Source organism: Suncus etruscus, chromosome 5 (assembly GCF_024139225.1).
Source record: "Suncus etruscus isolate mSunEtr1 chromosome 5, mSunEtr1.pri.cur, whole genome shotgun sequence".
Taxonomy (NCBI): Eukaryota; Metazoa; Chordata; class Mammalia; order Eulipotyphla; family Soricidae; genus Suncus; species Suncus etruscus.
In genome coordinates, this window is record NC_064852.1 from 139,170,794 (window position 1) to 139,190,691 (window position 19,898).

The 19,898-nt window shown below is 32.8% G+C and overlaps 1 protein-coding gene across 1 annotated transcript in view; it reads left to right on the forward strand.

Moving 5' to 3' along the window:
• Positions 1 to 7,404: 7,404 nt before the first annotated feature.
• LOC126008710 (60S acidic ribosomal protein P1-like) overlaps positions 7,405 to 19,898 on the forward strand; it is a 39,353-nt gene continuing 26,859 nt past the window's right edge. Inside the window, exon 1 of the mRNA XM_049772939.1 lies at positions 7,405 to 7,483. Coding sequence (XP_049628896.1) covers positions 7,405 to 7,483 — 79 coding nt within the window. The remainder of the gene's footprint in view (positions 7,484 to 19,898) is intronic.

Genomic DNA, 19,898 nt, shown 5'->3' on the forward strand with positions numbered 1-19,898 from the left:
TATTTGAGGAACCTTTATTTTAAAAGCCCCAAAATGGGGACCAGAGATGCTTACCTTGCCAATGTCTGTTCTGAACTACTTAAATGTTGGCACTTGGTATAGTTCCCAGACCCAAATGAAGTTGGGGTGCAAAATCAGAAGTATCCATGAATACTAAGAAAGTGTGGCCTGCCCAAACAAAGCAACATATCCAGGTATAAGCTTAGCTATATCTTGTCTCTCTTAATCTCTTAATTCTTCATGTAAGAGTTAAGTTATTTACTTCTCCTCAGTTCAATCCCCAAGCCCCTCTCCTAGGTGAACCTCACTTTGGGATGTATATACCTCTCTCTCTGCCTTGAATTGGAACCTGCATAATTACTATAGCTCCCCGGAACCTGCACAAATTATTACATTGATTTTTTTCTTTGCTAAACTATTTGATGTTGCATTGATTATTTATCCTGCCCAAAAAGAGCCCAGAGGGACAGTGGAGGTTTCCTTGCATAAAAACGAATATTACAAATATTAATATGAGAGCATTTAAAAAATACTTTTAGTGGAATACTTTTGGTAGAAATGATGAAGCCTATTGTTTATTTTAAGACAAAAGAAAAAAAACCGACAATATAAAGCAGTTTTCTTACCCTGGGTCAGACAATACATAATTTTAGATAGAGAATAAATAAATCAGAGTCTTGCTATGGTAAATAGTGCTGCAATAAATATAGGTGTAAGGAAGGGATTTTTGTGTTGTATTTTTGTGTTCCTAGGTTCCTAGGAGTGGTATAGCTGGATCGTATGGGAGCTCGATTTCCAGTTTTTGGAGGAATCTCCATATCGCTTTCCAGAAAGGTTGAACTAGACGGCATTCCCACCAGCAGTGGATAAGAGTTGCTTTCTCTCTGCATCCCTGCCAACACTGCTTGTTCTCATTCTTTGTGATAGGTGCCAATCTCTGTTGTGTGAGGTGGTACCTCATAGTTGTTTTGATTTGCATCACCCTGATGATTGGTGATGTGAAGCATTTTTTCATGTGCCTTTTGGCCATTTGTATTTCTTCTTTGTCAAAGTGTTTGTCCCTTTCTTCTCCCCATTTTTTGATGGGATTAGATGTTTTTTTCTTGTAAAGTTCTGTCACTGACTTGTATATTTTGGAGATTAGCCCCTTACCTGATGGGTATTGGGTGAATAGTTACTCCCACTCAGTGGGTGGCTCTTGTATCCTGGTCACTATTTCCTACAAGATGCAGAAGCTTCTCGGCTTAATATATTTCCATCTGTTAATCTCTGTTTTCACTTGTTTGGAGAGTGCAGTTTCCTCCTTGAATATGCCTGTAGTCTCAATGTCATGGAGTCTTTTACCTATATGTTGCTCTATATACCTCATGGTATCAGTACTGATATCGAGGTCTTTCATCCATTTGGATTTTACCTTCGTACATGATGTTAGCTGGGGGTCTAAGTTTGCTGTTTGGCAAGTGGCTAGCCAGTTGTGCCAACACCACTTGCTGAAGAGGCTTTCTTTGCTCCATTTAGGATTTCTTGCTCCTTTATCAAAGATTAGGTGATTGTATGTCTGGGGAATATTCTCTGAGTACTCAAGCCTATTCCACTGAGGGCCTGTCTTTATTCCAATACCATGCTGTTTTGATAACTATTGCTTTGTAATACAGTTTAAAGTTGGGGAAAATAATGAATGGCTAAAGAAACTGTGGTACATATACACAATGGAATATTATGCAGCTGTCAGGAGAGATGAAGTCATGAAATTTTCCTGTACATGGATGTACATGGAATCTATTATGCTGAGTGAAATAAGTCAGAGAGAGAGAATGGTCTCACTCATCTATGGGTTTTAAGAAAAATGAAAGATATTCTTGCAATAATTTTTAGAGACAAAAGAGAGGAGGACTGGAAGTTACAGCCAACTTCATGAAGCTCACCACAAAGAGTGATGAGTTTAGTTAGAGAAATAACTACATTGCTAACTAACCTTACAATGAGAATGTATGAGGGAAATAGAAAGCCTGTCTAGAGTACAGTTGGGGGCGGGGTTGGGAGGAGGAATATTTGGGACATTGGTTTTGGGAATGTTGCACTGGTGATGAGGGTGTCTTCTTATGTGACTGAAACATAATCACAATCATGTTTGCAACCAAGGTGTTTAAATAAAAATATTATTTGAAAAAAAAGAAAAGAAAGTTTGTATAAAAAAATAAATCAAAAGATATTTTTCATATATAGATTTATCTTTATTAATATAATTTTTATTTTAATTATGTTGGAGAGGTTTGTGGCCTACACTTAGCAATTCTGAAGGAGTATGGTAGCACTGAGCTCAGGATTCTAAGCTGCAGAGGCTCAGAACGCATAGGGGTGACCAAATGGAACCCAGGTCTGCTCTGTGCAAGACTTTGCCTCCTTTTTCTTTTATAGCCACAGCTCCTAAAATAGACATTGATAGGTAAATTATTTCAGTCTAGAGTTTTCACACAAATTTAAGAAATGGGTCTTGTTTTTGTTTCTCAAGTACTAACATGATTGGTTTTTTATTCATATTCAATAAACACAAAGTATAAACCTTAAAATTTAGTATGATAGAAAATGAATACCTACACATTTTGATATAAGAACTACTCAAGTTAAGAGAAATAGGATATTTTTACATATAAAAGTCCCTCTAGTAACTGTGTACGAATAACATTTTATACCTTATTCATATTTTGTATTTTTATTTGTTCCAAAGGTTTATTCTTTTCCAAATTATATTTTATTGTATTGAATTAAATGTTTTTTCCAATGGCTTGTTTCTGCCTGCCTGCATTATACTTTTAAAACATATTGTTGCCCTTATGTTGATGAGTCAGTTCATTTTACTACCATATTCTCTAATATGAATATGGCATAATTTATCCATTGTTCTGCTACTGGACATTTGGCATTTTTTCAGATTTTGCTATTATGAAAACATTGTCCTGAATGTAGTTAAACCTACCTATTATAGTCATATTTAAATTTTTCCCAGAGGTATGTGTACCAGAGCTTCTTAAATTTGTTTTCATTCATAACTATTTTTGCCTGTGAAGTTTTTATGTGACTCGGGTATATAAAATCGGTTCTTAAAAACTCATAGTGTCCATATTTAAATTTGCCTGTTTGTTAGAATTTTCCATCCTAAATCAGTATCAGTGATTTATTTCAACAGATGTGAACGAAGGATAGAAAGAATTTGGATTGCCAAATGTGCATTCAGATATCAAACAGTACCCGTTGACAATAAAAAGGTAGTGGTGGTACTCTGGTCTCTGTTTTAATATTCGTGTTTATTTTTAGTTGTTGTTATGTTTTACCATATTTTTAGTGTTTTCGGGTCGGCTACTAGAACTAACCAATTCTGTGAGCTGCTGTATCCTAATTGCAGTGATACCACAGTTTTTCATGACTCTCACAGATCAAGCAGTTGAACTGTTTGGTGTCTCTAAGTGCATGAAGACTGTGATGATCTTAAATAAATCAAATGTATTAGATAATGTTTAGTTATCTTCCAATCATATAGTGTTATTGACCTTAAACTGCTGTTAAAGTATCAATAATATATTAAATATAGTTATTAATCAGGAGCATCAATTAAAAAGTATAGATATATAATTTTATAAAAAGTATATATAGAGGTTTATATAGATATATATCTCTTGCTGAAAACTCTGTGACAATCAACCCTCAAAGTGCTGATTCTACCGGTGCATGATGAGATGTGTAGGTAAAACTTTATTTAGAAATAACTTAGTGAGTTAAAAAATAGTAAACTTGGGGCCAAAGCAATAGCACAGTGGTAGGGCATTTGCCTTGCATGCGGTGATACAGGACTAACCAAGGATCAATTCCCAGAGTCCCATATGGTCCACTGAGTGAGGATCAATTTCTGAGCGCATAGCCAGACTTCTGAGCGTCATAGGGTGTGAACAAAAAAAAAAATAGATTCATGTCACCAATCTGACCTAAATGGTCACAAAAAGTGAAACCAGGCCAGATATTAATATTACACTGGAAAATTATCTGTGCTCCAAAGTCAAGAGGAGAGACAGTTTTTCCTCAGTTGACCCTCCAAAATACCTAAAGAAAGGGCCAGTCTTCCTCAAATTTTACTTTCTCAAATGGCTAACCCTTTTTTTTACTCAGGCTTGTAGAAAAAAGAAGTGTATGTGAAGGTACCATCCCACCATGGGAATTTACTATTTTATTTAGTACACACCAGTATGTAGCCTTTTTACCCAATAATTTTTTCTCTTTTTTTTTTCCTTCCTTGTCAAAGCTGTGAGGTTGCACTGAGGACATGAATCTACTATCTTCCAAGCTGCTAGCTTGTTTCTAATAAAGCTTTGTAGACATATCATCATGTCTCACATTGATTAGTCCCAAATAACTGGGGAATTGGAATTGAATAGGCATGGAGTTTTTATTAAAAAAAAATAAGACGTTCATTTCTATTTGCTTATTTTAGTAGTTTGGGCTTTACAAGGAGATGTTCAGGGATCATTCCTGCCTCTCTGCTCAGGAATCACTCCTGAATATTCTCCTGGACAGGAAGCTCATTTTTAAACAGAGTAGGTCCTATCTTTAGGAATAGCAGAATAAGCAGTGAATTCCCTTACTGGCAAGAGACTTACGGCACAATCTATAGTATCTACAAATCTAAACAAAGTCTTTTATTCAGTTCTCAATTACCAATTATCTTAAAAACAAGATAAGAAAAGACTCTGTCCAGAAAATGTGCTGGTTTTTAATTTTTAATTCAGCTCTTAACTTCTTGGGGGCTGCTTTCAAACAGATGTTTCTAGGAAACTAAGAGTTTGCTTTGAAAACATGGTAAGATTACCTGTTCATTTGCTATTGGTTCTAACTTTATAAATGATAACAATTAGAAAAAATACAAAGAAACCATTTTAATTTGCTGCTAGGGAAGTCTAATTTCACTATTTTTTGATGTTATTATCTTGCTGTAAGCAATAGGTAAATCAGCTACGTTTACAAAATTTAACATCTGACTAAAGTGATATTAGGATATAACCTAAATGTTGATGTTAGAAAATGGTGTGCCTTTAGTGATAACATTGTTTTGTATTTTGTACTCTGCTTGCTTGAGGAAATTAACATTTGTAAACCTGGTTTCGTTGTATTTTGTTGTGTTCAAGCTGAAGTTATAAGGTAGGAAGACTGGGCCGAGAAGAACAGCCAGTTCCTAGAACCAGACTCTGGCTAAATGCCAGGAAATACATCCAAATAAGGCTAAACAGTAGCTGACAGAGCCAGAGGACACCCACGCTGGGTCTCAGGACTGCAGCCCGTCCAGTGTCTGTCTGATGCTACATTTTAACTACAAGAAATCCTAGCTCAATTTGTACTAAGGACCAATAATCTAAAAGATCAATACAAAGAGGTGGGGATACCCTATACTGAGCCTCATGTACCCCTTTAATTTGACATGTGAGCCATTCTCTGGGTCTTTCTTTTTTAGATGTTGGAATAAATTCCCTTGCATTTACATTACTGTCTGTCTCCCTAGTGGTCTTTTGTGTGGTGGATACTGAGTTCCAGACTTAATAGTTAAGTAGGTTTGGTGCTTGCTTTCTAAGTGCCCAAACTGAGTTTCATCCCTGCACCACATATGTTCTCTGGAGCCTCGTCATGAGTGAACCCTGAGCATAGAACAAAGCCAGGAGCAAGTCCTAAATATTTCTGAGAGTATTTCCCAAATAAATAAACAATAATGATAACAACAATAAGAATTTGGGTAAAAATAAAAGCCACACCACAAAATTCAATACCAACCGGTATGTCAACATTCAACTGATAAATTTCTGTGAGTTCCCAACCAAGTCCATACAACTCAAGGAGTATCAGGATGAAATTTTTGCTTTTATTAGAAATGCAAAAGATGTTTCCCTGTGAAATTGCTTCTAACACAATTAGGATGGAAAAGTAAAATGTGATTGATGGTTTTAAATCTCACCTACTTGAAATGTATCCAATCAGAGAAAGGAGATCAATAGGCTTGGAGATAGTAAACATTTCAAAGTGTAACATCTGTCACTGTACTTGTTTTTGACATTTTGGTTGTCCCTGCCTGGGGCCTAGAGGGGGTTCAACTTCTCTTTGACCTCTCATCTTAGCCCTTGCTAATGGCAGGGGTAGGAAAACAGATATCAGTCACTTGAAGGTAGTCAGAGAACAAAGGAAAGCCAGAAGTATAGAGTGGTGGGAAAGGGCCATTGAGAAGCTAAACAGAATTTTGGAGCCCAGTGACTAGCAAAAGATAATCTTGAGACATAAAGAGAGAAAGGCCTGAGCCTGGGACCTAGAAATACTTAATTAAATTCTACAATAAAAACTAAAGTATAAATATTGGGATCTAAATTATACCCACATAATTAAAGGATCTGCTGTAACTAAATTTTATCAATATAGCCCATCTCCTACAAGAGGCAAAGAGCTGAAAATATTATCCTTCCAAAATATTACTTATGCAAACTGAACTTCCTGATATTGTCATTTAATCATCGGAAGGAAACACTGTGTCCTGGATCAATGATTTAGTCCCTTTGTATTACTTACCAACTTCTTTAATATAGGTAACCATTAACATTCTCTAAGGAGCACTAAGAGAAATTCTCTAATCTCTGTTCCTCTTCTTCCTGGAAGAGTAAAAACAGTTCACTTCCCAACACTTGTATTCTGTGTATTTTATAATTTTTCCTCTAGACCTAATATATTCCTAACAACTACCTCATGGTGACAATGAAATATTTGATACAGTGTTTTTTGAGTCTTTTACAGCATTTTTGCATTGCTTACATAGATCTTTACAACTAACTAGTTTCAGTTGAGTCATACCTTTTCCTGTGGCTTTGTGGAATATTCTTATTGAAACAATCATAATTCTGGTTATATAAATATAAAGTGACTTTGCAATTGTGATGAGATTAAATGGCTTAGTTATGCTTACATTCCAGGAAAGCTGTGGTAGAAATGAATTACAAAGACAGCAAAACATATGAATAAGGGTACAAACTAGTTCAAGATGTTGTAATAAATCAGAAAGATATTCACTAAAATTCTAAATCTAATATTGTTACATTGTGCTAATAATAATAGCCTTCATTGCTTTTTATCCTCACATTAGCGTCATACATTGAGTTATTCTCTTTAGGTTCATTATTTTATGTAATACTCACTAAATCCTATAAAGTGGCAATGCTATCTCTGTTATTCTGATGAAGAATATGAGGTTTATCAAAGCTAAATTATTCTCCCAGGTATAGCTGGTAATTAGATATCTTCATGTCTAGTACTTAACTCAGAATCTTATGCAGTTAAAGCTCAGTAATTGCTTGTTGAAAGAATAAGTGTTTCAGACTTCCGAACATGGAATTGATTCAAAACCAAACCCCTGAAAAAGCTTTTGACAAAAGAATGTTCTTAAAAGTACAAGATCGTTACAGATGTATAATTGATTATCAAGAAGAAATCAATTATGAGAATATATAGTTCTCTTAATTTTGCCACTGTGTTCACTTCTTTTAGATTTAATATTTACAAAACCCTGTTGAGTCACTATTTCTATAAAATTAAATATAAAGAATATAGAGCTGGAGAGATAACTCAGTGGACTGAGTTCAAGCACTGCATATGAAAGAGCCAGGTTTAATCCCTGGTACCACATGGTCTCCAGAATAGTGCTGGGAACTAGTAGTAGCCTATGAGCTTTGCCAGGTGAAGATCTAGAACAAAGCAAAGCAATACAAAAAACAAAAAATCTGTGATTCTGCACTTGATCTTAGCCAAAAAGCCAAGAAGTGATTAAAAAACAGAAGTGTTGGTCTAGTTTTTAATGTACAATACATTTAGAATATGTTGATGGGACAAGAGAATGGCTAGTATAAATGTCAAATGGCTAGTGTAAAGCCTATTGTTGGTATAATATATCTAGTGGGAGAAACGATTGCAAAAAAAAGATCAACTGTTGGCTCACCATGCATGACATGGGCGCCAAAATGCCTGGGGAAATTAGGACTTGTCAAAATATTTTCAAGTTCCTTCCTAGGATAGGCACTCTGATTCTGCCAGTCCCACAGGAACAGAGTCATGCTGTATCTGAGATCTTCTTGATCTCTATGACCTGGGAAATGCTTCCTAATTCAAGCATATTCATAGACCCAAGGCTTTCATCTTGCCCTAACCCCAGTTTCCATATTTTGTTGTCTATTGTCCTTCAGAGAAAAGAATTTCAGGAGGGTAAAAATGTAATAAAAGTTTAATTTAGGAAAATTACAAATAAGAGGATTGCAGAATTTCCTGTAAAGTAAATCAAGGTATTTACTGACCTCAATGAGGTTGCTAATACCTCCTAAAATGGAGTACTTCATAAAGTAAAGTTAAGAAATTACATCAGCAAAGTATAGGGGAGTGGACAATTTCAACATGGAGAATTTCTGATTTGATTTTTGCTAAAACTGGTTAGAATTAGATGAAAAAAAATATTCACCTCAACTTCATTAAACTCTCCTTGGATTTTTATTTCAAAAATTACACCAAAAATTACTTACATTTCTAAAATTACACCATGGCAATTTTGGCTTAAGTAATTCTTGGAGGTCACAAAACAAATTTTGCATCTGATGCTTTGATGCATTGAATGATGATGCTTTGAATTCAGCAAATCTCTGTACAAATAAAATCTTTCACTTCTCTGTGCAAGGGTCAAGAATAAGGTAGGATAAATTAAGCATAATAGGTGTGATTTATTGGGACTAACATGCTTTCTGGCTTCTGTTTTTGCTTGCTTTTAGAGATTCTTGTGTTAACTCCTAGTTGACATAAGCTCTGCCATTACAGGCTCTGCTGCAGAGTGTGTTAAGGATTTTGCTTAGAATTGACTAAGCTTTAGCTTCTGTACTTTGCTTGCTTTAGAAGTTTAGCAACTATAAGGTAAAATTAAAATTAGCGATTATAAGGTAAAAAGACTAGGCCTGAAGAGGCATTTAATTCCTGGAACCAGACCATAGGGGCAGAACATCAGGTGTGCCACATCCCCTTCCCTAGCGGACCCACAAGATAGACATAAAGAGCATTCCAGCAAGGTCACTCCCTCCCCTCCTTAGCCTTTGTAACCTTATTACCAAGGAAACAAGGCCTCCACCCTGCCAGATTAGGACCCATCCGAGGATCATCTGGAGGGTACAGGTTGTATCTTTACAGTCCATCAGGATGTGGGCTAGGGTGACTAACATCAAAGGGGGGTTTGGATAGTTAAGGAATTGTGCCTTGGTCAGCTTGCAATATTGGATGTTTTTGAATTGTAACAGTTGTGTGAACCAATGAAATGTTTGAAATTTGAAACCTTATTATTATATGGATTACTATAAAGGCCTGTGTTTCTAAGGCTCGGGGTTCCATCAGCGATCTTGATGTATCAGAGAGTGTGGACCTCAGAACTCTGGATCAATAAACCTCGGGCTGCTGATTACATTCTCTGAAGGTTCGTGGTCTTTATTTGAGGCAGCGGGCTTCAACGGACCCTTTTAACACTCTGAAATAGTTGCCTTTATATATTCCTTATATATTTTTTATTCCATGTCCTATTTCTTTACCCCATCTCTTTTCCATGCTAACTAGAAATTGGTGTAGGGATGGTTTGTATCACCACCTTTTCAACCTTTTAGATTGAAATCTTTGTTTTATAATATTCCTATTCTATTTTTCAGACTTTATCAAAAATTATTTCTTTCTTTTCTAAAGTCAAGAATCTGATTCCCAGAACAAGCTTATTAGCCTTATTTCTGACCAGGCAGGCTTTTCCTATAACAGTAATGGCAACTACTATTGAGTGTATTTTCAGAGGAAATCATACATATATATGAGGATGAAAAGTGGATAAATACAATTAAGGAATGTATGAAGAATATCCATGAACACTTATACCACATAGAGAAAATGAAATGAAAATAGTATCAAGGGTTTTTTTAGTATAATAATGAAAAAAAGTAGTGATAGTAAGTAGAGATAAGTTATGTCATGTTATGGATTTGGGGTCCTTTACAGTATAAACATATTTTAGGCTCTGTTATTATCTAATTAAAGCAAAATAAAAGATCAAGGTAGCTTTAATCGTAGAGTTATTTTCCTATTCTCAAAACTATGAGTCTTGAGCTACTCATATTTTTAAATTAAAAAAATAATTTCAAGTTTCAATGTAATTTTTTTTGGTTTGGTTTATAAATATATATATATATACATATATATATATATCTGGCAATTTCACAGATGTTTAGTAGCCTTAAGACTACCAATCAAATATACTTTCACCTTCTTTTCTATCTCTACATTTATGCTTTATTTTTAATATTTTATATTTTAACATTGTGATTTTTATGATCTGATATAGGAAAACTCAGAATTTAGAATTTTCCCAATCACTTGGTAGAGTTTCAAAATACCAACTCCTAGATCCCAGAATTTCTTTCTTGGGCTACATCTGCTGGGGTTTTGTGCTCAGGAGATGTTTTTTTTTTTAAAGATATTGTATTTAAATACCTTGATTACAAACATAATTGTGGTTGGGTTTGAGCCATGAGATGTTCTTAATGTTCTATACTGAGGACTAGAGAGGACTAGGTATTGAACCAGGACTCTTGGGCAAAGGAATTGCTCCAGTTATTTCAATCACCTCTTTGGACCAAAGCTTTCTTACTCTCCATGGAAGTGGGTGACTTTTACTCAGGAAGGGCCTCAATATCAGTTCTCAGCCATTGAACTTGGCTGGCAATTCAAAGCAAGAGCTCAAAGATGCAATACTGCTCAGGACTTGTATTGTAGGAGTATATGTAGGTCAAAATACCTATACTAGACCTCAAGGACCAATTCTGTGCGACTCGGAAGCCATTGAGATCTATTTGATAATGGTTAGTGACGATGTGGTGCCTAGAGTAGAACCTGGGTCAGTATGTGCTTGTTATGCATCTAAACTTCATAATGATCTTCTTATCCTAAGATTTATTTTCTTTCTGTGCATATTGTGGATTTTCTTTTCCATGCACATTAGTAGTATAATCATTTCTAAAAATAAAAATTAGAAAAATTGTATTTTGGGGCCAGAAAGATAGCAAAACGGCGTTTGCCTTGTAAGCAGCCAGTGTAGGACCTAAGGTGGTTGGTTCAAATCCCAGCATCCCATATGGTCCCCGTGCCTGCCAGGAGCTATTTCTGAGCAGACAGCAAGGAGTAACCCCTGAGCACCACCGAGTGTGGCCCAAAAACCAAAAAAAAAAAAAAAAAATTATAAAATGTGCTTTTGGGCCAGTGTGATAGCACAGTAGATAGGGAATTTGCTTTGCACAAAGCAGACCTGATTCAAGGCCCATTATTGCATATGGTCCCTTGAAGCACTACCAGGGATAATTCCTAGGTAGTGTTGGGTCTAAGCTCAAAACCAAATAAATAAAAAAAAAAACCGCATTATATCTAATGATAATTTCACTTATACACATATCCTAACATTCACAAAGATTGCTGCTCTATAAGGCATTTAAGAAATGAATTTGCGGGGCCGGAGAGATAGCATGGAGGTAAGGCGTTTGCCTTTCATGCAGGAGGTCATCGGTTCGAATCCCGGCATCCCAATGGTCCCCTGTGCCTGCCAGGAGCAATTTCTGAGCCTGGAGCCAGGAATAACCCCTGAGCACTGCCGGGTGTGACCCAAAAAAAAAACACACACACACACACACAAAAAAAAAGAAATGAATTTGCTTAGCGTTTTTGACAATTTTCTGCAGATATAGTAATAGAAAGTGATAATTAAGTACTTAAATGTATATTTAGAATATTTAATTTACTTGGTTAGACTATATGATATGATGACCATCAAATTAATTCTAACATATCAGAATCTAATTCTCTGGTTAATGGAATTAACTCTAAAGAATAGTACAATTGTAAATTTTTATAAATAATAATAACTACTTTCTAATTGTCTATATTCATTGATTTACAGAGAATAAATTAAATAAATAGATTTTGGTTATTTCTATTTTCAATATCCTCTGTTTTACTAAATTAATCATCTTTCTCTCTGATGATTATTATATTTTCCCCTTCCTCATTACTTTTAAACATGGCTTATGTTTGCCTCTCAATAATTTTAAATAGCAAGTAAATTAAGAAAAATATTTATCACTATTATTTTTATGGAGTTCCTGAAGTCTGTAGTGAATTAAAGTTGAAGATGGCTTATTTTTTTATAAAATAAAATAAATAAGGAATACTTACATTCATTTCCTGTTTGGTTTTATGCATTTATTAAAATATTCAATTTACAAATAAAATAAGCGTGTAAATTGTTTGGAATATGAAACAATTCAAAAAGAGTCTGGGATGAATTTTATCCAAGAAAGACATATATTTCATATATCATTAATATAATAATACCATAAGTATAGGAAATAATAATATGACAAAGGAAATATATCTATTATATCCCTAACAATATATTTTCATTAGTAAATTATTTCTATCAAATAGATATTTTTTAAACAAGATATTTTATGGATAAGATTTTCTGTTGCTATCGGTTATATTTACACATTTTCACAACTATTTGCACCTTTCATATTTTATACTCTCCATGTTTTTATATATGTGTGTGTGTTGTTGTTGTTGTTTGTTTGTTTGTTTATTTGAGGGCCATACCTGGCTGTGTTCAGAAGTTATTCCTGGCTCTACAGTCAGTGCGAAAACGTTTCATTAGGACCATGGAGTTGGACAGACTGGTATGCCTGAAGCCCAGAGTTGGTCTTATGCCAATAAATTTCTGGGGTGAAGCCTTCTTGTAATCAGGCCAAAGACATTTTTTTCTGTTTTCCCCATATTTTGCTGGGCCTATACATACAATGACAATTGCCACTTTGACACCTTCACTGTATTTTTTTAAACACTTATCCTTTAAGAAAAAAAAAAATAAAGCTTAATGAACTTTAAAAAAAATAACTGTAGTAGAATGCCTGTCTCGAATACAGACAGGGGATGGGAAGGAGAAAAGGGGCTTTGGGGTGGAAATGTTGAACTGGTGAAGGGGGTTGTTCTGTTTGTGACTGAAACCCAACTGTAATCATGTTTGTAATGGATGCTTAAATAAAAATTTTTTAAAAATTAAGTTGTTTAGACTTTTTGACAATTTCTGCAAATAAAGTAGTAGAAAATGAAAACTAAGTACTTAAAATGTATATTTAGAATGTTTAATTTATTTGCTTGGACTATGTCATATTATGATCATCAAATTAATTCTAACATATCCGAATCTAATTTTATTGTTAGTAAATAAATATAAAAAATAGTAGAATTATAAATGTTTATAATTCATCATTGCTCCTTTCTACATTGTTTATATTCACTTATTTACAAATAATAAATAAGTAAATAGATTTTATTTTTATAAGTTATGTTCATAACATGTAAATGATTGTAAAGAATACAAATATCAATAATGGATATCCTATAAAGTATTTGAATATTCTTCCTCAGTACTATCAAGGTCAGCAAAACCTCAAAAGTCAAAAAACACTAACGAAGAGATATCTAACTTGACATAAGATATAAATGAATGCCCCAGAGATCTAACTCAGTTATAAGACACTTGGCAATGCTCATAAAATATGAAGAACATATGCACCTTTGTTAATAATAGCTTGTCAACAGTGTTTCAGAAATGAAGTTAAATGGATTTTAATAGCAAGAAAAATGGAATAAGGATGTTTGTGACTTTAAATTTTTCCAGTATATATAAAATATTATTCAATGTAAATATGTTTACTTTAAAATACAAAGCAAACCACAAAATATTTACTTTCAACGTCAGACCCTATGATAATTAAAAATCAGACCTAATTTGTTTTAAAGCCTTCTGTTTTTTAAAGTGCATATTGCACAAGAGAAACTGAAAAATAAATCGCTGAATGAGTGATCAAATGAATGAGCAGAATAAGCATTCAACAATGGACTGTGAAAGAACCTAAATCCCTTAAGAAATTTCTATTATGTGTAAATAGTATTTCTTCAAACTATCAGTCAGGAGTCAAATTAATGCCATCTGCTTCTTGTTCTACCATGACTTCTTGCATTTGGTCCCTGAAGTTATTTTTCCCTGATTGACTGCCCTGAATGTCTATTTGTTCCCCAAAGAACCCCGTTGCCTCTGTATAATCAACATCATTTGCTTCCTATGCCAAGGAAAGTAGACAAATCCATGAAAATCAGGAAATGCTCAGGGAGTCTCCCACTCCCTAGAACAGACGTTTGAAGATCCTAGGTTGCCTTCAGAGCCTCTTGATGCCAATAAATTTCTCTCCCAAACTACATTGCCACGATCACTTCATTTATGTGAGTATCTGAAATATTAAAATTAAGAGAATAAATTGACTGAATAAGAAATTTTTCCCTTTTAAATAAAGAAAAAAATTACCAGTTAGTTGAAGAAAATAACTCTCTCTCAAGTTAACCATAAATTAAATTCACATTGTTCCCTAATTCCAGGACTACCTTCTAAAAGAGGAATTTTTAGTCTCATAAAAAGATTAGAAATCAATTTTTGAGATGATAGTAGTTTGGGGATTACTATAGGTGATTGTTTTTATAGGGAGGAGGGTATTGGGCACATTTTCTTGCTCTCAAGGGGCTATTTTTGACTCTAAGTTCAGGAATGACCCTTGACAATGCTCATGGGATCAATAGTGGTGCCTGGGATTTGAACCAAAATTGAAGGCTGTATAGCTGTATTCAAGGTAAGTGCCTCACTTCCTGTATAATATTTCCCTATACAACAAATTTGATATTGTGTTTTATGGTGGATATTATAATGACCTATTACATTGGCTTCTTGAGATAAGGGAATGTGTTTAAGAAATGAGTCAAAAATTAGTCATGAAATTGTTTAATAATAACAAATGAAGAAGAAAATGGAAAAGGTATAAGAGGCAGAGAAATTTTCTCTTGTATATACTTTTCCAAGTGGAAAAGCAAGTGGCGTGGAGGAAAACCAAAAATGCTGTTCTCTCTCCTTTCTTAAAACACACTTGTATTGGAAGAAGAACCAAGGTTAATATACCATTACTATAATACCAGGAAAATGTTCCACACATTAGTTTTTAAGGGCTAATTTTTGATAATAAAAATCACACTATGTTCATTCTATGGGAAAACATGCCATATGTTTCAGAACTTAGCTTAGAGAAGAAAGCATATCTAAATTTTTAACACTATTTAGGCTTTCCTTTTGGGTGTTTGGGCCAATGGCGTTATTAGTTCAACACAATATTGATCTGAGGATGGAGTGGTCTGGGGACCAGGAGAGTCAAAGACCATACGAGCTTGCTCAGTGTTGCTGAACTTCTGCGGATACATCTAACAATGTTTGAGGTAACATGTGGCACTAAAGTCCAGCTCATGAGTGCATAAACGCTATTACACCACCTTCTGGTCCCTTCTTCATAGTTAAAATAATATATGAATGAGGTCACGGGTACATTTATTTGTATTTAAATTGTGGTTAGAAACTTATTGAGAATGTAAGATCTATTACAAGCATATGAATTTTACTTTGAATCTGATTTAATTGAAGAGGAATTACATTAATATCACTAGTGGTTTGCATTTAACAGCTACCAAATTTATGATCTGCTGAATCTGGATTTTTCCATTTAAATCACATGATAGCATGTTAACAATATTACCCTGATGTTTTTCAGATTCAAACTATGTGTTTAGAGACCTCAAGTGACAGAACGAAGATTTAATAATCACTTAGCTTGATTCCAATATATTCTATATATTTATAAATATAATATAAAATACTTATATATAAATATAATATATAATTAATACAGTATCATAAATATATATCTATATAATATACATCATATATCATACATATTTATATGTTATTTTATACAGTATATTGTATTTTATATATAATTATATATTATAGTTATATGTAATGTTTATGTATAATATTATATATGAATAAAATATGCACTAAATAATTTTATAAATAATTGAATTAGATTATATATGTAAACATATATTATATATAACATGTATATTATAACTTATATGATGTATTATATTTATATATTATATTTATAAACAAGTATTTATAAAATATAAATCTATATAATGAAGCAGGGTTTTTATTCTAGATTGGACATACTTTTGCATGTGTCAAAACTTTGTAAAAAAGATGCATAGTTAAATGAGAGCTTTCTCTTTAATAAGGTGATCAACTAAATCAAATATTTATAAATCTTACTCTATTTGCTAACTTTAAGAGCCACATGGTCATCTTATTGATGACTGAAGTAGATATTATTTGATTCTGTGATACAATTGTTTTTTACGTGGAATATCTGACTAAATCCATCTTTGTTGTCAATACTAAATTAGATACAGTAGGTTTCTTGTTCGCTTGGATGGTTCTGTTTGTTCCCATTGTTTTCCAGCCTGCTAAGAATTTACAGAATCTACAGGAAACAAGTCTGTCAAGAGCCACATGCTCACTGCAGGGATCTTCTTCCTGCTGTCTCTAAAGTAATGTCATATTAGATGAGATAAGTTTACCATCAAATTCATGACATGAAGATGAGAAGATACAACAGTTACAGGAAGATTCTCATTTACAATGAAATAAAACTCATTGTATCCTTTAACCTAAAAATAAATTATCTTTTGAATGTGTTATTTAATACTACAGGCTTTTTGATTTTGGATCGAGAAATATTTAAGTACAGATTGTTACCCCTGTGTTTTTAAATAGTCTTTGCCAATATATTTGTATTAAAATTAGTATCTACTTTTCATAACAAATACTAATTATCCTTGGATGAATGAATTACTGACCAACTGATCATAATTGGTAATTTCATATTTTCTAACTTACTGCCAATATGAAAATTTACAAATTGAAGCATTTTTTGCAGTTCTCTGAAAATATAATTTATATAGCTATTTAATCTCAGAATTAAACTATTAATACTTAAGATTAAAAAAATAAAAAAAAATACTTAAGATTTATTTTGCTAAAACAAGTAATCAAAAAATATTCCAGACAAGTGAGTTAATTCCTTACATGTAGGCATCAAAAAATGTGTCCTAAATCAAGGGCTAGAGTGATAGTACAGTAGGTAGGGCATTTGCTTTGCACATGGCCATCCTGGGTTAAATCCCCAAAATTCCATATGGTCCCCAAAGCCTGCAAGGAATATTTTTGAGGAGAGATAGGAGTAAACTGTGCAGCACTGTTTGTGGCCAACCCGCCAAATGCTTCAAAGAAAGTGTACTAAAGCAAAATCAGTGAGATTGGATAACTATGAGGATTCTTAATTATTTAAAACCACTACATAATATAATTAGTTGCAAAAAGTGACCTATAGTTGCAAGAAGTATAAATAAACCATCACAGAGTTAGGAAAACACTTAGCAAGTAGATTTAGTCTATTTCTTATAAGATCTGCTTTATTTGTTGTTTGTTTTAATATATACACATTGAAAGCCATAGAACTTTGGAACCCAGGTATGTAGAAAACTACAATTACTCTGAGTAAATTATGAAATGTTTTATAGCAAAAAAATATTATCCTAGAATAGCTTGTTGGTGAAGAGTAAGGTTTCTGTTAGCTATTTCTGATTTTTATTTAATGAAAATTTTATCAAAATGTGATATGGTAGAAGGCAGAATTAATAAATGCAAATTCAAATGACAATGAGATTTCCAGTCTCTTGAGTTATAATGTTAGAATGCTCGTGTGTCAAAAGTAAGGAAATATTAAGTTCTGGTGAGGATCAGTGACAAAGGAACTATCATCGGCCATTAGTCGTATTAGAAAGACCTGCTGTACAACTCAGTCTTCTAAAAAATATAGTTTGGAGTATTCTTAAAAACAATTAGGACTTGAATTTCTAAATGACCAATATGCAATTTTTTTCTGTACAACTAACCCAAGAAAACTGGAAACATTAACTGGAAAGGACATTGTGAGCACCTATCCTCATTGCATCTTCATTTACAATAACCAAGAGAGAAAATCAGCCCAAGCTCTGAAATGATGAATATACAAATTGAAATGTTTTGTCCTTAGAGAAAAGATGAAAGTTTACAGTTGTCGAGGCAACTTGGATAGAATTACAAAGTGTCATGTGAAGTGCATCAGAAAAGATAAAATAGTGTAGAATAGTAATCCTGCTCATCTGTTAAGTACAAAGAAACAAAAAATTAGACAATCTAATAAAAAGGATATTGTCAGTATATCTATAAACAAGGGGGTGAAAAGGACTTTTTGATAGAGGGAGGGAATAAGGACACTCCGATAGTGGGCATAAAGTAATAGCTCTGCAAGTATCAAACAATAATTTCAATATAATTTAAGCCATCAGATTTCATAAAAATAACTTTTGGAAAAATAATTTTAAAATAGCTACATAAAAAGTAAAATGTTCCCAATATTATTAACTTATTATATATTAAAATATTTCTAATACGTGATTATAAAGTGAATTCTTTCTTTCTCACTCTTCGTTTTTTTCTTTCTCTTCTTTTTCTTTTTCTTTCTTCCTTTTTCTTTCTTTCTTTCTTTCTTTGTTTCTTTCTTTCTTTCTTTCTTTCTTTCTTTCTTTCTTTCTTTCTTTCTTTCTTTCTTTCTTTCTTTCTTTCTTTTTCTTTCTTTCTTTCTTTCTTTCTTTCTTTCTTTCTTTCTTTCTTTTTCTCTCTCTCATTCTCTCTTTCTCTCTTTCTCTCTTTCTCTCTCTCTTTCTTTCTTTCTTTCTTTCTTTCTTTCTTTCTTTCTTTCTTTCTTTCTTTCTTTCTTTCTTTCTTTCTTTCTTTCTTTCTTTCTTTCTTTCTTCTTCTTTCTTTCTTTCTTCTTCTTTCTTTCTTTCTTTCTTTCTTTCTTTCTTTCTTTCTTTCTTTCTTTCTTTCTTTCTTTCTTTCTTTCTTTCTTTCTTTCTTTCTTTCTTTCTTTCTTTCTTTCTTTCTTTCTTTCTTTCTTTTTTCTTTCTTTCTTCCCTCTTTCTTCTTTCCTTTTATTGAGTACAGATGCAGCCATACTCAGGGTTACTCCTAACTGTACTTGGGATCTTATTACTCTGGATATAATCAGGAGACCCATATATGATGCTATGGAGCAACCTGGGGTTGATCTTACCTCACTATACTATTTATTTATTTTATTTCATAAGCTATTTTTTTTCTTCTCAATTCCCTTTATAGTTCTGTTCTTTTAATCATGTTTTTTATTACCATATACAATAATGAAAAGAATGTGTAATATATATACTATTACTATATATAAAGTATATATTCTTCTTTTAAAAATATTTTTATTACTTAGAACAGCATTGTTTCTATTAGAAACAAGTTCTTTGAAATGGAGAAAATATTTAGGTCACTGAAAATATAAATATTAAAAGAAGAATTATTAACTTTGGTGTAAGAGAAGTTGACAGCTATCATAATGATAACTCTAGGAAAATGAGTTCTAGATATAAGAAAATAAGTAAAGATTTTTATTTATTAAAAGATATACTAAGGAGGACTATTTCATTAATTGAGAAAATCTCTAGCATGTAAAATACATATTCAGAACTCAATTAGAAAAAACTTTTTACGAACATCAGTAGAATCCTTTTAGAAATAATTCAATAATATAATTCTCTTATGTATTATGGTTTTTTTCTAGATAATAAAATTGCCTTAATTTAAGTAGTAAAATATTTTTCAAAAATCCTACCATATTTATAATAATTTAAAATATTGATGAACTTAAAATTTACCATTCTTTGCAAGAAATATCTTTTATTTTTGGGAGCTCAATTAATTATGC